The 17,665-nt window shown below is 40.4% G+C and overlaps 1 protein-coding gene across 1 annotated transcript; it reads right to left on the minus strand.

The window, feature by feature from the left end:
• Positions 1-1,936: 1,936 nt before the first annotated feature.
• On the minus strand, positions 1,937-12,533 carry LOC134496929 (vomeronasal type-2 receptor 26-like). The gene is made up of 7 exons (XM_063302645.1): positions 12,319-12,533; positions 9,598-9,889; positions 8,384-8,550; positions 7,690-7,915; positions 5,169-5,396; positions 4,463-4,589; positions 1,937-2,838 (listed from the first exon to the last, which is right to left on the minus strand). The coding sequence occupies exons 1-7, from the start codon at positions 12,531-12,533 to the stop codon at positions 1,937-1,939; spliced, it is 2,157 nt and encodes a 718-aa protein (XP_063158715.1).
• Positions 12,534-17,665: the final 5,132 nt, after the last annotated feature.

The raw sequence follows: 17,665 nt of genomic DNA on the forward strand, positions 1-17,665 counted from the left end.
GGAGAGACTTACAATTAGGAAGGGAGAGAGAAAGGAAGGAAGGAAGGAGGAGGAAGGAAGAAAGGGAGGGAAGATGGAAGAAGGAATGGAGTGGGGAGGGAAGGAGAGTTCAGATGCTCCCTGCCAGCTTCCCACAAGGAAAGTGAATGGGGACACTGGGAGGAAGTTGGAAGTTGCTCCCCTTCCCAACGCTTTTTTGCTTACCCATGGACATTCTGTTTCTCTGTTTAGGTAAGGAAATATCTCTGAAATGATCCAACAAGTCACAGGTTGTCTAGTAAGTTCTAAGCCTTAAATTTTATTATAATTCCACACCAATACGGTCAGAGTCTTATCCACTTTAGAGCTCAGCTGGGTTGGGAAAGGGGAGAGAGGGGGGCTGAAGAAGAGGTTGCATTCTGTCTGGGATCAACTTTTCCTGTTCTGACTTAGTCCTTTTCATGTGTGAACTCATGGCATGTATATACTTAAGGGAATCTACTGAAAGAATTTATCAGGCCCAGCCCAAGAACGACAAAGGATCAATGCAGCCAAATGTCAGTTTTTGTTTTTTTTTTAATTTTTTCACACTGTATAGAACGAATCTTGCCAGATAAGCTACTCTACCTCCCCTAAAGGGAAATGACCTGGATAGGCTCTAGGGTTGGGCTATTCTGAACTGACATTCTATACAAGAGCAATGCAATTTGGGGGGTCTTGATCTCAGTCTGTTAAGATTCAAGAGAGCAGTGTTGCACTCTTACCTGCTAGTTTAAGATTTAATAACATGATTGTTGGATATACTAAAATTGTTGATATTTCTTTTAATGAGTTTTCCACTACACTATGCCATACTATTTAAGGCAGAGTAGGCAGAACCCATTTTAGAGACCCTCCAATCCAGGAGAGAAGGCTCTGGAGTTGATCAAAATGGACTTCTGCTTGCAAGGAATGACTCAGAGCCTCCATGGAAACCCGGAGAGGGGCAAGAGGTGCAGCCAGAGCAGATGAACTAGATTTTCATCCAGGTTCTGAAGGAAGCCATGGTATGGAAATCTGTGTATCTCACTAGAAGATGAATCCACTATTGCTCTGTTTTGGTTTAAAATCCACAAGTTTGTCAATCATAATTTTTAAATAATTGTTTTTCAGATTTCTGAACTTTATTAGAAAAAAGAAAGGTGATTAAAGTGTATTAATAGAATATACTACAGGTGAAATTGAGCATAAGCATTAGATTCAAAAAGTTTGTCAAAGAAACCAAACAGTGGCTCTTCTCCTGAAAATGACCATGGTGTGGGCCAGGCCTTAGGGGATCTTGTTTGAGGAACACTGCCTCACCTTCTTCGCTCTTCTTCTTCTGGGCTAAGGGAAATTTAGCATTCCCTCTGGCAGAGAAGAGACAAGCTAGCCCGCAGCCCAAAAAGGAGGCAGTGTAAAAGATAGCTTGGATGCAAGCCATGTAGGAAACCTTTCTCAACATTTTGACCCTGGAGGAACCCTTGAAATATTTTCAGGCCTCAGGGAAACTTCAGGCTGAAATATAGTCCAGAAGGTACAAAATTAGTATATTTGCTTCATGCATAGACCTGTATATATGCATTAACAGTGTTCTTAGACTAAAAATGAAGAATGAAACTTTCCTCTTTAATGTGAATTTGCCCAAATTTGAAATACTTTTTTAAATAAATGGTGATATCCCAGGGAGCCCCTAGTGACCTCTCATGGACACCGAGGTTTCCATGGATCCCTTGCTGAGAAACCCTCAGGTTTTTTTGGAGGTTAATATCAGCACTTTCTATTGTACTTGGGAACTACTGGAGGTGAATGGAGTACTGCAGTAAGGATGTAATACCCACTGAAGCAGAGAGCCCAGAGTTCAGTAGGGCTTCCTTCATGGTGTCTGGGTGTAGAAATTTAAAGAAATAAAAATGATTAAAGTGCCATCCATATTTTGCTATTTCTTTTTCCTTGTGGGCTGCATTTTCTTGTTCAGATCAGGCCTGAAAACAATGATAAAGCATTTAGGGGAAAAGATACAAATCAGCAGTGCAGCACTGGAGGCTATAATGGAGAAGATCTCCACAGCAACCATGTATTTCCCTTTTGTGCTCAAATATGTTGGAACAAAGGACACCCAGACACAGCAAAAGATCAACATGCTGAAGGTAATATGCTTGGCTTCATTGAAAGTGTTAGGCAATTTCCTCGCTAGGAAAGCCAAAGTGAAGCTGATGATGGCAAGGAAGCCCAAATAGCCTAAGACACAATAAAACATGAAGACTGAGCCCTCATTACATTCCAAGATAATTTCCTCTTTCTTTGAGTTCATGTCAACATCTGGAAATGGGGGAGAGGTTGTCACCCATGTTGTGCAAATCATAACTTGAATAAAGGAGCAGCAAAATACTATTGCCATGGCTAGTCTTTTCCCCACCCATTTGGTCACCTTGGAGCCAGGTTTGGTGGCCATGAAAGCCAGAACCACAATGATGGTTTTGGCTAAAACACAAGAAATGGCCACTGAGAAAATAACACCAAAGGTGGTTTGACGAAGGAGACATGTCATCTTGGAAGGTTGGCCAATGAATAGCAATGCACAAAGAAAAGACAACAAGAGAGCAACAAGCAGAATGTAGGTGAGGTTCCGGTTGTTGGCTTTAACTAGTGGAGTGTCCAGATGCTTAATAAAGATTCCCAGTACTACAGCTGTGACAAACGAACAAAAAAGAGCAGAACTGGCCAAAAGACTCCCCCAAAATTCTTCATATGTCAAGAACATTATCATTTTGCTGAGACACAAATCCTGATCCTTGTTTGGGTACTTATCTTCTGGACATTCAACACAGTCTTCCATGTCTAGAACAGAAAATATCAGGTCAGGATTTTGTACTCCTGAAATAACCAGAAGAATTCAAAGTGTTTGCCATTTATATTTTGGCAAAGTTGTCTCTCCAACATTCCATGTGCAGAGGTGGCCAATTGTCTAACAAGACTTTTGCCGTTCAAGTAAGTAGAATACCCTATAAATAAGGTACCTAGAGTTTTAGTTCCCATAAACTAAAATGATGTATATAAAAGTTTTATCTGGGGAATTAATTAAAACTTTGAACTTTAAATAGAGTCATTCATAGAACAGAAAAAAGGGATTTGAGAATTTACCCATGAAAGTGAAAAACATGAAATCCAAATAGAGCTTCTCTTCATTATTCCAGGGATGACATGGATTTTTGGAACTTAGAAAAAAAGGATGTTTCTTTCCTCAGAACATTAACAATGTTGGTGATGGATAAGGTTTTGAATTAATGGTGATGTGTTTTTTTGGTTTGTATCTGAATAGATTTCTATCCTGTGGGATGCCTTGGGAGGTTGTAAATAAAGAGTACAGCCAAAAGTACAGCTTTCTTCATGCATACTTAATGTAGTATCATTCTATATCCACGGCCGATTGAGTACAGCAAGGTGTCATTTTCATTGTTTCAATGTTAAACGTACATTGTAATGTTTTGCATGTCCTTTTGCTGATGCGTGTTTTGGTTGGGATGGGAGGAGTATTCTGTCTCCTGGGATGTTATCTGTCTTTAGCTGGATTGGAATGTGTTTGGGTTATTTCGTGTGTTCAAGGTTTTCTTCCCAGGACATCAGCAGAAATTGTTACCAGCACCTGCGGTGGGGAATTTGAAATGGTTTGGGCGATGTTCTTACCGAGGGTTTTTAGTTTGTATTTGGCGCGCTTTTGCTCATTCTCAGCTTTCTCTGTATTTGCATACTACTCTTTAATAAATCAGATATCATTAAGCCTCAACTTGTGAATCTGGTTTTGTTAGGGTAGGCAATCGTTACACAAGGTTGGTGTGCTTTGGGTTTCTTTGATTATTGGGACCATGGAAGAATGCCTTGGCTATAGCAATACCTGGCATCTTAAATGAAGTGCCCCCTGAGATCCAGATGGTTTCGACCTTGTAGGTGCTTTAAAGGTCCATGAAGAGCTGGCTCTTTGCCCAGGCTTTGATGAGGATGACTGAAACTCCTTTTGGATTACTTGGGTTTGTTCCTTTTTCATTCCCAATGGTCCCTTTTCCCTTACACTGAAATTCATGCTGATGATTCGCTACTACATTTAAAACAGCAGGAGAGGAAGAGGATTCCAAGTCTCCTGTGAAGATTGTCCAAAACACAGTGATGGGTCTTAACTTATATTGGAGAATTTCATCATTAGAGGGAGATGGGATGAAATTACTCCACTAAGGAGTTCAGAAAGTTCAATTAGTCACTGTATCAAAAAAATTAAACACAACCATTTCTATTATTTGAATATGTGTGACTGGCTTCCATTTCTGTGACCCGTACCAGATGGAGAGAAGTGGGAACAGCCACTGTCAGCACTGAAAAACTGTGATCTGTTCTTTTGGATTGGAAAAGAAAGAATATCAATGTGTTTTGATTTTACTGTACCTATAAGTTTAAGAATGAGAATTCTTACCCTCTTGGTTAGCCATTTTTCCCTCTGGACATCGAAGGCAATCATAGCAGCAAAATGGCTTCCCTTCTGTCTTGCTCTTACTATAACCTGAAGGGCACTTGTTGTTACACTGAGAAAGTGGCTGGGCCTGTGTGTAATGAAAGGAGAGACTGCATTTCTCTACACAATAACAATCTAAATACCAAGTATTCCTTCCAATGTGCAGAAACACGTCCTGTTTAATAAAATACCTTATAGTGGATTTGTCCCATTTTTTTCACCCAGGGATTCATAGGATAATAATGTTGCATCTTCTATGACTGTCCTCATACTGCAAGTAATTCTTATTCTTGGGAGATCAGAATACAACTATTACACAAAGCGTGTTGCAAAACCTATGTGAATTTTTGGGGATATCTGAACAAAACAAACCATCTGTTTACCTTCTCACATATTCTCATGCCAGTATTCAGGCAAATATACTATCAGGTATTCCCAACAGATGAGAAAGAGGAAATGTGTCTTAATGTTAGTAGACACATCACTTCAACAATATTAGAAAGACAGATGGAGACAGACATGCAAACAGAGAGGGCAGGGGCGGAAGCAAGAGATGGCAGCAGGACTTCCCTTTCTGAATGTACTTGTTGAACTGGATATTTGCTTTTTGAGTATTTTCACAAATGGAATCCTGAAAGGATATAGTTGGGAGATACAAAGAGTATACCTGGTTAAACCTCCGTGGCCATACAATATCCTCCTTATCAATGGTAAGTGTTTCTTCTTGGGAATCCATCAGGTCAATCCTTCCAACTCTGACTCTCAGGAAAGACTGGTTTGGAAAAGTGATCCAATTTACAATATCAAATCCAACTTCTAACTCTCCATTCTGGTTGAAGGAGATTTTTTCTCCTGCACTATTGTTGAATGAGACTCTTCTCATAAAGTAGTTCAGCTGAAGTTCAAAGTTAAAAACAAAACAAAAGGAGTACTATAGTCATTCACTGAGATATTGAAAGGTATATATATATATATATTTTTCTGCTTTGAATACAGTTCATTCATTTATTGATTTAAATTATTTATAGAGCTGACCATCTCATAGGAATGACACTGAGTGACTTAGCAGTGTTAGTTTGGATAATCTTGGATATATTCTTTGGTCTGATCCATGCTGCCATTAGGCAATGATCTCACGATTTACCTGCCCCTTCACACTCACCTATGCTTCCACTTTCCCTGCCTATCTCCCCACCCCCCATCTCTGCCCTTTTGGCCACCATGCATTCTGCCACTAGTACTGCCTACCCCTGGTGCCCTTGGTGCCCCCTGGCACCCCCAGCTGACTTTTGCCATCCTCTTTTTCCAACTGCTGATAAGGCATGGCAACTGATGCAGTGGTTGGCACTTTGTGAGTCTTTTACAAGGCCATGCAAGGAATCCCTGAGACCACCCTGAAGCATTTTGTGGCTTTCCAAGAGCCTCAGGTGGCCTCTGCATGGCTTCGTGTAGCATCCCCAAATCCTTGCATGGTCTCTGTCCAGCCTCCCCCAAACTTCGTAAGGCATCCATTTGGCCTCACAAGGCTTTGTGGAGGCTCCATGAGGCCATACACTTGCTTTTAGAAGGCTGCGTGAGGGCCTCACAAAGTTCCAGCAGCTGCCTCAGTTGGGCACACCTTGTCAGCAGTAGGAGGAAGAATATGGCGAAGCTCAGCAGGGGGAGGAGGAGGTGTCGGGGTAGGCAGTGGAATGGAGCGGTGCCAAAGGGCCCGAGATAGTTGGGAGGTAGGTGGGTGGGTGCACTAGAAATGCGTGCCAGCAGTCTGCCAAGCACCTGAGGTTTTGTCACATGACCATGGGGGTATTACAATAGCCTTTACTTCAAAGACCAGTCATAACAACCATTCATTCAGTATCGTCATGACTTTGAATGGTCACTGAACAAATGGTTGTTAAGCGAGGACTATATGTACCTGGCCAAATCATGCACATTCTTTAAGACAATTATATCTTTGAAACACAGTGAAATATGCAACAGAAATGTTCAGGTAATTAAAGAGCTGCTTGACTGAGATTAAAACAGAGAACAATAAATTTAAAAATCATGATCTTCTGTGTCTTTGGAGATAATAACATGATTCTTAGATAAGAATGTTGAGCCCAGTGAATCAATGAGACAAGTTGACAATTATGCATATGATTAATATGTTACCTACATAGAAGAAAGTTAAGTATCTTTGAAGACAATGTCATCTCCTTGGGAACTGATAAGGACATGAGTAGACATATTCTTGGAAACTGTAGAATCATGGATTTTTAACTTAGAATTCTAAGATTTACAACTGATTCGCTATCCTTAAAGTAACCAGGTCCAACCTTTTCTGTTTACTGTATCTTTCTAGGATCAACCAAAATCAGCCAGACAACCCAATTATTTTCCAGTGCTTTCCTATATGTTATGTTGTGCTGTTGAGCAGAACAAAGACAGACCATATTCCAGCTAAGTATCTGAGTTTGCTCCCATTTGATATTGCTGCCTCAGTTCCTGATGCTTCCTTTTGAGAAATTATTGGCACTGAGAAAAACCAATCACATTTTCCTCTGCCATTTGCAGAATATGAAGGGATTTCTTTAAAATTCCCATTCAGAGCTACTGGGATTTGCCTTCTACCATTAGATATATTAGGTGGAGCAGGATTTTCCATCAATCTCTTCTGACCTTCTGCTAAAAATATCTTGCACATGCTCTTATCTGTGCAAAATACTCTTCCTTCAACTTTAAAATAAGTGGGATTACTGTTTATAAGGTTCCAGTCTTACGATATGGATTTTTGACTCTGCATGTTCCTTTGAAAAAGCATGAACTCCATGGTATCTTTTGAGATTTTCTTTTATTCTCTAGCTCAAGAAGCCTAGGCAATTATTCTTGGAAGCAGTTGTGAGGAATGTTTATTCTAAAGTTAAGAGCTAGAAATGTCGTCTTCCGGAAGAGTGGGAATGTAATTTTAAGGAAAAGAGGCTTTGTTACAGGAGACACAAGGGGGGAGAAGAAAGGCAATCAGCTACTGAACTACATCCTTTCAGGCAAAGAGTTAGAGAGGAAAGGAAGTGCTTTGATATAATTGAAGAATTTCAAATTCAGCTACTAAGAAGTCTTGAAGGAGGAACATCCTCCACAATCTCGATTCTGTTACAATCCATGCAGGTATGGTGAGTCCTCTGCTATTTGTTTGTTTAGGACATTACCTTCCAGAGTGGCAGTTTTAGAAGACTTTGTCTGGCTCCATGCTCTTCTGTTCTGTATTTGGAAAGAGAGGACTGGAAGCCATGCAATGCATGTGCCACTACGTAGACTGCATTGTAGATGCTGTAGCTGTGGCCAGTCATGTCCATTTCAAACACAGATGTCGGGAGACTGTCCAGTTTTTCTTCTCCAGTGCAGATAGTATGATCTTCCTCATCCATTATGGACCTGGAGAATGAACAGTCAAATGCATTTTCCCAGAAAAGCCTCATAAAAATATCTTCTTTCTCCAAGGCTGAGTTCCTCATCTGAAGAAACCTCTGGAAACTCCCTATTTCCTTAGAGTGAATCGAAAAGGACAGAGCACCGTGGAGGAAATCTATCTCCTCATTTCTTTGAAAGGGAAGTGAGGTGAAATCGATCAGGGTTGTGATAACGCACACTTTGACTCTTCTCCATAGCAGTTTTCCTTCATATTTTGATAAAGTGGGGAGTAATCTCAGAAGAATCATCTCTTCAGTTTCACAAAAAACCATCACTATATTGACATTGCTTCCCATAACAACATTGTACATTTCAAACCCAGCTTCCACAGAAGACAAAATGTTATTGGAGTAACTGATTGCTGGGAATCTTTCCCTGAAAGCAAAGCAGATGCCATTCTGAGAAAACATGGGAGCCATATCCTGTACAAACCTTTCACCATAATCATTATTTGAATATAACACCCCGATCCAAGTCCACCTGAAGTGGAGCAATAACCGGAGAATTCCCTTGTACTGATGCTCCACATTTGGGAACATCTGTTGGTATACAGGAGCCTGTGTTTTTGTATTCATCTCTGGAGTTGAGCCATAGATGATCTGAAGAAAACAAAGGGAAATGTGGGACAGGGGGAAAAAGATAGGGTGGCATGTGGTGACCTTTCCTTGCAGCTGAATGGACTGAAACTAGAATTTAAGAACCAATGACTGCTTGGAATTTCAAATCCACAGTTCATATATGAATTCTGGAAATGTTAAAAGAAATCTCAACATTGCTGCCAGATTTTATGAATCACTCTTAATTCAGTAGAAATAAGAGAGCCATGAACACCTGGAATTCAATTATCTCCCTTAGTAACAAATCCATACAGTTGCACGCAGTTTATATTTCATGGGGGTGATCTATGTCACATCATTTTTGTAAACAAAAACAATTCACTGAGCTACCTGCTGAAAATGTGCTATCTTCTGAGGAAACAGGTTATAATGGATACGTTTTCAAGCTCTGAATCCTCATCTCTCACATCTGGTATTGTTTTAATTATTTTCCAAGGAAATTTTCTTCATCTACTTGAAATTTGTTTTTCATTCTGTTTATCATACGTATTAAAAAAAAACCCACTATCTCACAATTTCTCTTCAGTTGGATGATAATAACTCTAACACTAGCAGTAATAAAAATAACATCACCAGGAAGAGGAGTTGGATGAAGAGGAGGAGGAGGAGGAGGAGGAGGAGGAGGAGGAGGAGGAGGAGGAGGAGGAGGAGGAGGAGGAGGAGGAGGAGGAGGTGTTAAGCTCCTTCCTTAAGGCTACGGGTTTTAAAATTCCACGTTGCTCCATTGTGGTTTCTTCACCTTCCTAGCCTAAGAGTGAGTGGTCATGGTTGGCTCAAAGTCTCCCAGTCCATCAGGGAGGCCTATAACTTGCAGGTTCCCTCTCCTAGTCCAATACCTTAACCACTGTAGAACAATGACTGACTGCCGATTTCTCTAAGACATGCATACATTACAGGTACATACATATATGCTAGTTGTTCTGGTCATAAGATTGTTAATTCCTGTATCATTAATACACCCTTGAAAATTGGAATCTGTGCATAAATGAACCCCTTGTAAAATACCTATATTCCATGCAAGCATTGTACCTGTGGTATTTTGTAGAGAGACAAGATGGTGGTCATATGGGCCTGGACTGCAGACGTTGCTCCTCCAATGACGGCTATTGGTCTGTTCTGCTGGTCACAGCTGTAGTTAGGAGTGAATCTGCCCTGAGCAGAAAAGAGTTCCAATGAGGCACGATAGGTCCAAATTGTAGTAAAATAACTGTTATAGATATGGAAGCCCAGGGTGCAATTGGGTAAAATATGAGGATCTTCATTGATCTCCTTGATTGCAAATTGCAAAGCCAGGAACTGCTGAAAGAGGGGTGTCACGACCCTGAAAGGAGAAGTAAATACACTTTCTCGCAGCATTCACTTCCTACCTCTACACTTGGAACATTTCATTTCAGCAGCTTGCAAAGGGTTCTTATGGATATACATGATGATCAACAATTATCTTCACATTCAGTCAGACTTTTCTCTCCATTTTCTTTTACAATATTTGATATGTTTGATTAAGACATTGAATTCTCTCACTACCTAAGAAGATCTTCTGGTCACAAGTTTCCTCAGGAAAATCAGTTCTTAAGGATGAATGTGAAAAGAGAGTGCTAAAGAAACAGGAAATCAAAAAGGATGTCAGAGCAGACAGTAGAAATTGCTAAGAACAGAAAAGAAGCCAAACCCCCAAAAGATAAAGATCTCAGGACTTGACAAAATATTTCAGTGAGCTTTTAGAAGAGACAATAAGCAATATTACAATGACATCTGTAAAGACAGCAAAGATGGAAAAAGGAAGCTGAAGTCTTTGCCAATATCTCCAAATCTAAAAGGAGATTTGAACCTTGAGTTGCTATACTAGATGATACAAATGGACAGATTGTAAATGAATTCAAGCAATATCTGAAAAAAAAAATAGATGGTAGGTTATATTGAAATTCGGTGCTATAGAGATGTCAGCCTCCAATATCCCTTAGAAGAAATTCCTTACTTACTAAATCTGTAGTAACAGGAGAGGAATTTGGATCACAATTCTGGTCATTACAAATTCAGTAAGGAACAAGAATTGATGGAATTATCTAGAGACATATGGCAAGCAACAGAAGAAGAATTTGTAAAGGTTGTAACTAAATTTTGCCAGGAAATCTAGAGAAGGACACAAAGGGCAGCTGATTGGAAGAGGTCAGTCTACATACTAATACTAAAGAAGGGAGATTCAGTAGTGTTTATAAACAATATACTTAATTTCACTTGCTAGCAAAATAATGTCTGGGATTATCCAATGCTGATTAGAATGCAACTTGTAAAGGGAGATGCCAGATATTTAAGTTGGTTTTGGAAAGGTGTGAAGAAACAGGGATTGCTGATGCATCCTACATCACTGAGAAACCCAAAGAATACCTCCCCACAAAAAAGTCTGTTTGTGCTTCATTGATTGTCCAAAGATATTTAATTGTGTTGATGACATCAAGGTATGGAATGCATTTAGGACAATGGGAATCCCAGAACATTTTTTTCCTAATGTGAAACCTCTGGACAAGTTAGGATGATCTAGTCCAGACAGGACATCATGAAAGAGACTGACTTGAGGTTAGCAAGAGAGTGAGACAAAGTTTATATGCCCCCATTATTTTTTTCTAATTATATGCTGAATATACTTTGAGGGAAGATGAACTGGTTGAAAATAAGTGAAGTTTAATTTCAGAGGAATAAACAGAAACAGCCAGCCCTATGCTGATATCAGTATTCCAACAGCTCAAAATACAAATTATTTAATTATTTATTTAATTTCTATATCCCCCATCCCAAGAAGTGACTACACAATCTCCAGTAATGAAACTCGAACATTATGCTGAGAAAAGTGGGATTATATTTTAATGTAAAGAAGAAAAAAACTAATGGCAACCAGCCTTCAGACTGACAGTGAAGGTAACAAAGTGGTAGAGAGTTTCAGCCTAAAGGAACCACCAATCAAGAAATAGGTCTCAGAAAAGAAACTTGCTGAAATAGCAATGAAAGCCATGGAAAAGGTGTTCAGCTGCAGTGAAATGTCTGTACCTAAAAAAGACTGGATTCCTTTCTAAAAGATGAGGGAAGGGACAGTTTGAATTTCAACAAGCAAGCAAGAAAGAGAATTCATGCTTTTGAAATCTGGTGTTTTAGAAGAATCCTGGGAAACCCATAGACAGCTAAGAGAACAAACAAATGGATCATAAAACATTTCAATCCTAAATTCTCACTCAAGGCACAAATAATCAGGCTCAGGTTATCATAGTTTTGACACATAATGTGAAGACTTACCGCTCTTGAGAAGTCTACAATGCTTGGAAAGGAGGAAGGAAAGAGAAGAAGAAAAGGATGTCCGGCAGCAAGGTGGATAGATGAAATTACAATAGTGATGGGTACATTGTTAGAAGTTCTCAATGAACAGGTGGGAGACAGATCATCCTGGAGCAGTCTATCCCTAGGTCACTGTCTCTATGGTCACTAAGAGTTGACATTGACTTGTTTACACATAACCAGAATCGATCAATGCAAGAATGTTATTTGAATGCTTACAGATACAGGCACACAGAACACTATTCTATACTCTATATGATTGGACAACCACCTACATTTAGCCATATATCTTTCTTACATATATTTATATTTTGTATCTTTCCATCCTTATATAAGGATGCTATTCCCTATTCAGTGAGGAAACTATTTCAGTATTAGACATCATTCTCTCTCCCTCTGTACCTGGGAGTGCTAAAATATACTTACAGAATTTCATCAAAAAGATTAGTAGAGGGTGGTTCAGTGAAGTCCATCACATTATAATATATGTAGATCTTAGACAGAATGCCTACAATGTTGAGGTCTCCTGAGTTGTATTCCTTGTGAAGAAAAGGCAGAGGATCACTAATGCTGCATTCAGGATTGGGTATGTTACATAGTACCTGGGCAAAAATCATTGAAAATATGGCTTCCAGGGCCATCATCCTGAGTGAAGCAGTTCCTTCTTGAAATTCACCTCTCACAGACTTGGCCAGTGTGTTACGAGTTTTCAGTGACAATTATTCAAGTTCACGAACAAAACTTTAAGTATCCCCAAGTTGAAATAGTCAACAGAATGTTGCTTCACATTTTCTTAGATTCTTTTGTTGTTTTGCGTTTCTAAGGTTATGATTTTTGCACAGATATTTGATAATTGCAGAGAAGGAATAACTAGCTGAGAATTACAGATGAAATGGATCATGAATGAGAAAACCTCATGGTTTTATTTTAGTGGAAATATTGTTTATTCATTTCCAGTGAAATAACTAAACATAGGAGAAACAACAGATGCCATAGTGGGTAGAAGAACTCCTTTGGGACTAGAACATGTAGTTGAGAAATATCTTGATAATTACAGTGGAGAAATCTTTAATTCAGAATTTAAAGACCTAGGGAACCATAGAGAATATAGTATTATGCACATCTCATCATCTGTGATCTTTTCCAACATATAACCACTAGTATAGGTAAAGGTAAAGGTTACCCTTGATGTAAAGTCCAGTCGTGTCCGACTCTAGGGGGCGGTGCTCATCTCCGTTTCTAAGCCTTAGAGCCGGCGTTGTCCGTAGACACTTCCGGGTCATGTGGCCAGCATGACGACACGGAACGCCGTTACCTTCCCGCCGAAGCGGTACCTATTGATCTACTCACATTTGCATGTTTTCGAACTGCTAGGTGAGCAGGAGCTGGGACTAGCAACGGGAGCTCACCCCGCCACGCAGTTTCAAACCGCCGACCTTCTGATCGGCAGCTCAGCGGTTTAACCCATAGCACCACCACTAGTATAAAAAAAGGAAAAATTATTGAGAGCAATATCATGGACATTGGTCCAATAAGAATGTTACAACAACTAACATGAAATGAGACAAAATGAAATGAAATCAAAAGGAAAGAAAGGAGAGGGGAGGAGAGGATAAGGGAGGAGAGGAGAGGGAAAGAGAGTAGAAGAAAAGAAAGGAAAAGAAAGGAAAGGAAAAATGAAAAAAAGGGAAAAGGGAAAGGAAAAGGAAAGAGAGGAGAGGAGAGGAGAAGAGAAGAAAAAGCATCTGATTAGGTCCTAATCAATAGTGTTGTCTGCGTATTGCAGAATGATGAAGAGAAAATAAATCCCACTCTCCTTGTTTCTCCATCTCTCTCTCCCTCTCTCTCTAATAATAGCATGCCCATCCGTAACCCTCATCCTTGAAGAAAGTATAAGTATTAAAAAAAACAACAACAACTATGAAAACCAGAAAAGTTCCCATTCGAGCTAGTTATCCCTTTGGCTGGTATAAGATATTCACTGACTTCCTAGCCCCAGTATTATAGAAGGTCCAGAATAATTTCTTTAATTAAGGTTTTCCTACCCACTTCTTTGAGGGGGTTTATGTAAGATGATGGCTCGTAAATTTCCTAGTGTCTCTTCATGTTATCCTCCAGTTTCCTAGTTAAATATTGATGTAAAAATATTGTCAGCAACCATGGCACAAAGATTAAGGACAAGATTCTTTATGAGATTGTGGTGAAGTCCCAGCTAACTGATAGCAGAAAGTGCTAGAAGAAACTTCGGGAGTCTGCATCAGCAGGAACCCAATTCCTATTAAACCTTCACACTCAAAGTGAAAGAGCAGGATACCTTCTGTGACTGTGTGGGAACCAACAAGGTCAAGGAAGTGAGACAGCTGGCATGATTTTGACACTTTATGGCCAGCTATCTGAACAGATCTATGACCAAGTCTTCCTAATAAGATCCAACACACAGAGGCAGTGGGAAAGATATCCCAGGGGAGTCATCTTTATGGGGCTATAGAAATATACCAACATGACCCCTCCAAGGTGTTTGTAAGGAGGTGTTGTGTGCCAGCTCATCTGGCTGTAAGAATGTAAATTAGCAGCCTTTATATCTGCCACAGCCACAGATAGATGAGCTGAATATATGTTACAGTGAGCAGAAAAGTCCTTTGGCAGTGCCTTGAGGCTAGACTGTGTTTAGAGTCCAACAGGTCAGGCATGGGTTCAGACCAGTAAACAAGCAATGGGGCAACCAATCCAGAGGAAAGGCAAGCTGAGGCTGAGATACAGCTGAGGTGCAAGATACAAGCTGAGTCCAAGATATAGCAATGCAGCAATGCAACAGACTGTACATGCCGGTCAATGTTGAGTTTTGAAGAATTATTCCCAGCAGTCTTCCAGGAAGAGAATGCAAAAACCAGGCCACGTTAGGCCTCCACCCAGTGAACAGCAGAGGCACCAATCAGACGGGAGCTACAGAGTTTGTTCTCCTCTTAGAACCTGAAGTCTCGCAGATCTACAAAATTCAGCTCTCTTCTCCAGCAACTTCACTGCTGCACCTAGATGCCTCTGACTCCGCTTTCTTGACATCCTCCTCATCTGCAGACATGTCTTCCGGCACATCTTTAATAGGTGTAAAGAAACCCATCCACTTAGGGTTTGTCAAGTTAAAGCCTGACAATACACCTCCTCTCAAGGCCCACTTTGGAGTGATTCCTGAGGACCAGGGCATTCTCTGGAGAAGGTGCACTATGGGACCCTATGGGTTTTGGTTTTTATTTGCTTCAGGGTATGGGAGAGTTAATACCCCGAGAGAAAAAATGTCAAGAGACAAAGTTCATTAGAAAGCAGAAAGAACTTGATTTCTTTGTTCAGTAAGGACTTGAGAAAAAGCATCAGAAGTACTCAAAGAAGGTAAAGTATGGTAATAATGTACAACATAGCAATTGTGCCATCTACCAACTTAACTATATACGACCCAAACTCTTATGTCTGTCTGTCTGTTTGTCACCTTCAGTTGGGCAAAATGGTGCATTATAGGGCAACAGTTTTTGAACCGAGGTAGCTCAAATGGGCTAACTTACAGAATGAAATCCTGGGACCCATTATTCCCATGGGGCTGAAATTTGGAAAAGTTGGGGCCGCTTCCATGCTTCCTTGCTGCTGCCACTTCAGCACCACTGCACTGCTATGATCAGCTGTGGCCATGAGATCATCATTTCCAATGCTCTCTGATAGTTTCTCACAAGTGAATGGGGAAGCTAGCAGGAGGTCTAAATTTGGTCATGATTGCCAGTGCTCCTTGCCAGCTTCCCACAAGCAAAATCAGAGGGGAGGCCAACCGGAAGTTGCTAGTCGAAGGTCAAAAGGAAAGTATGTGGCTGCTGCTGGGTGGGGGAGGAAGTGAGGGTGTGTGCGAGAGGTGCAGTGAGTGTTGGGGAAGATGTGTGAGTGTTCATGATGGCTGGTATGGTATGAGTTCAGAGACACTGGGGGAGGGTACAAAGGTGGGAGACACTTACAATTAGGAAGGGAGGGGAAAAGGAAGCAAGGAAGGAGGAGGAAGGAAGGGAGGGAAGATGGAAGAAGGAATGGAGTGAGGAGGGAGGGAGAGTTCAGATGCTCCCTGCCATCTTCCCACAAGGAAAGTGAATGGGGACACTGGCAGGAAGTTGGAAGTCACTCCCCTTCCCAACACTTTTTTCTTACCCATGGTCGGAAATATCTCTGAAATGATCCAACAAGTCACAGGTTGTCGAGTAAGTTCTAAGCCTTAAATTTTATTATAATTCCACACCAATATGTTCAGAGTCTTACCCTCTTTAGAGATCAGCCTGGCTTGGAAAGGGGAGAGAGGGGGGCTGAAGAAGAGGTTGCATTCTGTCTGGGATCAGCTTTTCCTGTTCTGACTTAGTCCTTTTCATGTGTGAACTCATGGCATATATATACTTAAGGGAGTCTACTGAAAGAATCTATCAGGCCCAGCCCAAGAACGACAAAGGATCAATGCAGCCAAACATCAGTTGTTTTATTTGCTCACTCTGTACAGACAGAATCTTGCCAGATAAGCTACTCTACCTAACCTAAAGGGAAATGACCTGGGTAGGTTCTAGGGCAGGGCTATACTGAACTGACATTCTAGATAAGAGCAATGCAATTTGGGGGGTCTTGATCTTGGTCTGTTAAGTTTCAAGAGAGCAGTGTCACACTCTTACCTGCTAGTTTCAGATTTAATAACATGATTGTTGGATATTCTACAATTGTTGGTATTTCTTTAAATGAATCTTCCACTACACTATGCCATACTATTTAGGGCAGAGTAGGCAGAACCTGTTTTAGAGACCCTCCGATGCAGGAGAGAAGGCTTTGGAGTCAATCAAAATGGACTTCTGCTTGCAAGGAATGACTCAGCCTCGTTGGAAACCAGAACAGCTGCAAGAGATGTATCCAGAGCAGACAAACTAGATTTATATCCAGGTTCTGAAGGAAGCTATGGTATGGAAATCTGTGTATCTCAGGAAGTAGAAGATGAATCCATTGTTGTTCTGTTTCGGTTTAACTTCCACAAGTTTGTTAATCATAATTTTTAAATAATTATTTTTCAGGTTTATAAACTGCTAAATTATATAAAAAAAAACATAGGTGGTTAAAGTGTATTAATAGAATATAATATAAGCCTGATTCAAACCACAATACAATTAAAAACAAAAAACAACAACATAAAATGTAGCAGAAAACCCAGGTGAAATTGAGCATTAGCATTAGATTCAAAAAGTTTGTCAAAGAAACTAAACAGTGGATCTTCTGCTGAAAATGACCACGGTGTGGGCCAGGCCTTAGGGGATCTTGTTTGAGGAACACTGCCTCCACTTCTTGGCTCTTCTTCTTCTTGGCTAAGGGGAAATTTAGCATTCCCTCTGGCAGAGAAGAGACAAGCTAGCCCACAGCAAAAAAGGAGGCGGTGTAAATGATAGCTTGGATGCAAGCCATGTAGGCAACCTTTCTCAACCTTTTCACCCTGGAGGAACCCTTGCAATATTTTCAGGCCTCAGGGAACCTCCAGGCTCAAATATAGGCTGGAAGTTACAAAATTAGTATATTTGCTTCAAGGGTAGACTGGTATACATGCATTAAGAGCATTCTTAAACTAAAAATAAAGAATGAATCTTTCCTCTTTAATGTGATTTTGCCCAAATTTGAAATATGTTGTAGAGAAATTATGATATCTCATGGAGCCCCTAGTGATCTCTCATGGAAATCTGGGCTACCACTGAACCGTTGTTGAGAAACCCTGTATGTATGG

Source organism: Candoia aspera, chromosome 4 (genome assembly GCF_035149785.1).
Source record: "Candoia aspera isolate rCanAsp1 chromosome 4, rCanAsp1.hap2, whole genome shotgun sequence".
NCBI lineage: Eukaryota > Metazoa > Chordata > Lepidosauria > Squamata > Boidae > Candoia > Candoia aspera.

What these genes read in the sequence shown, in the direction of transcription:
- LOC134496929 (XM_063302645.1), bottom strand. Translation starts at nt 12,533, where the DNA reads ATGGCCCTGGAAGCCATATTTTCAATGATTTTTGCCCAGGTACTATGT. An exon ending in AATAATGATTATGGTGAAAG is followed by an intron (nt 7,916 to 8,383) that starts GTTTGTACAGGA and finishes TTCATTCTCCAG; the next exon opens with GTCCATAATGGATGAGGAAG. An exon ending in GGCCACGGAGGTTTAACCAG is followed by an intron (nt 4,590 to 5,168) that starts GTATACTCTTTG and finishes CATTACACACAG; the next exon opens with GCCCAGCCACTTTCTCAGTG.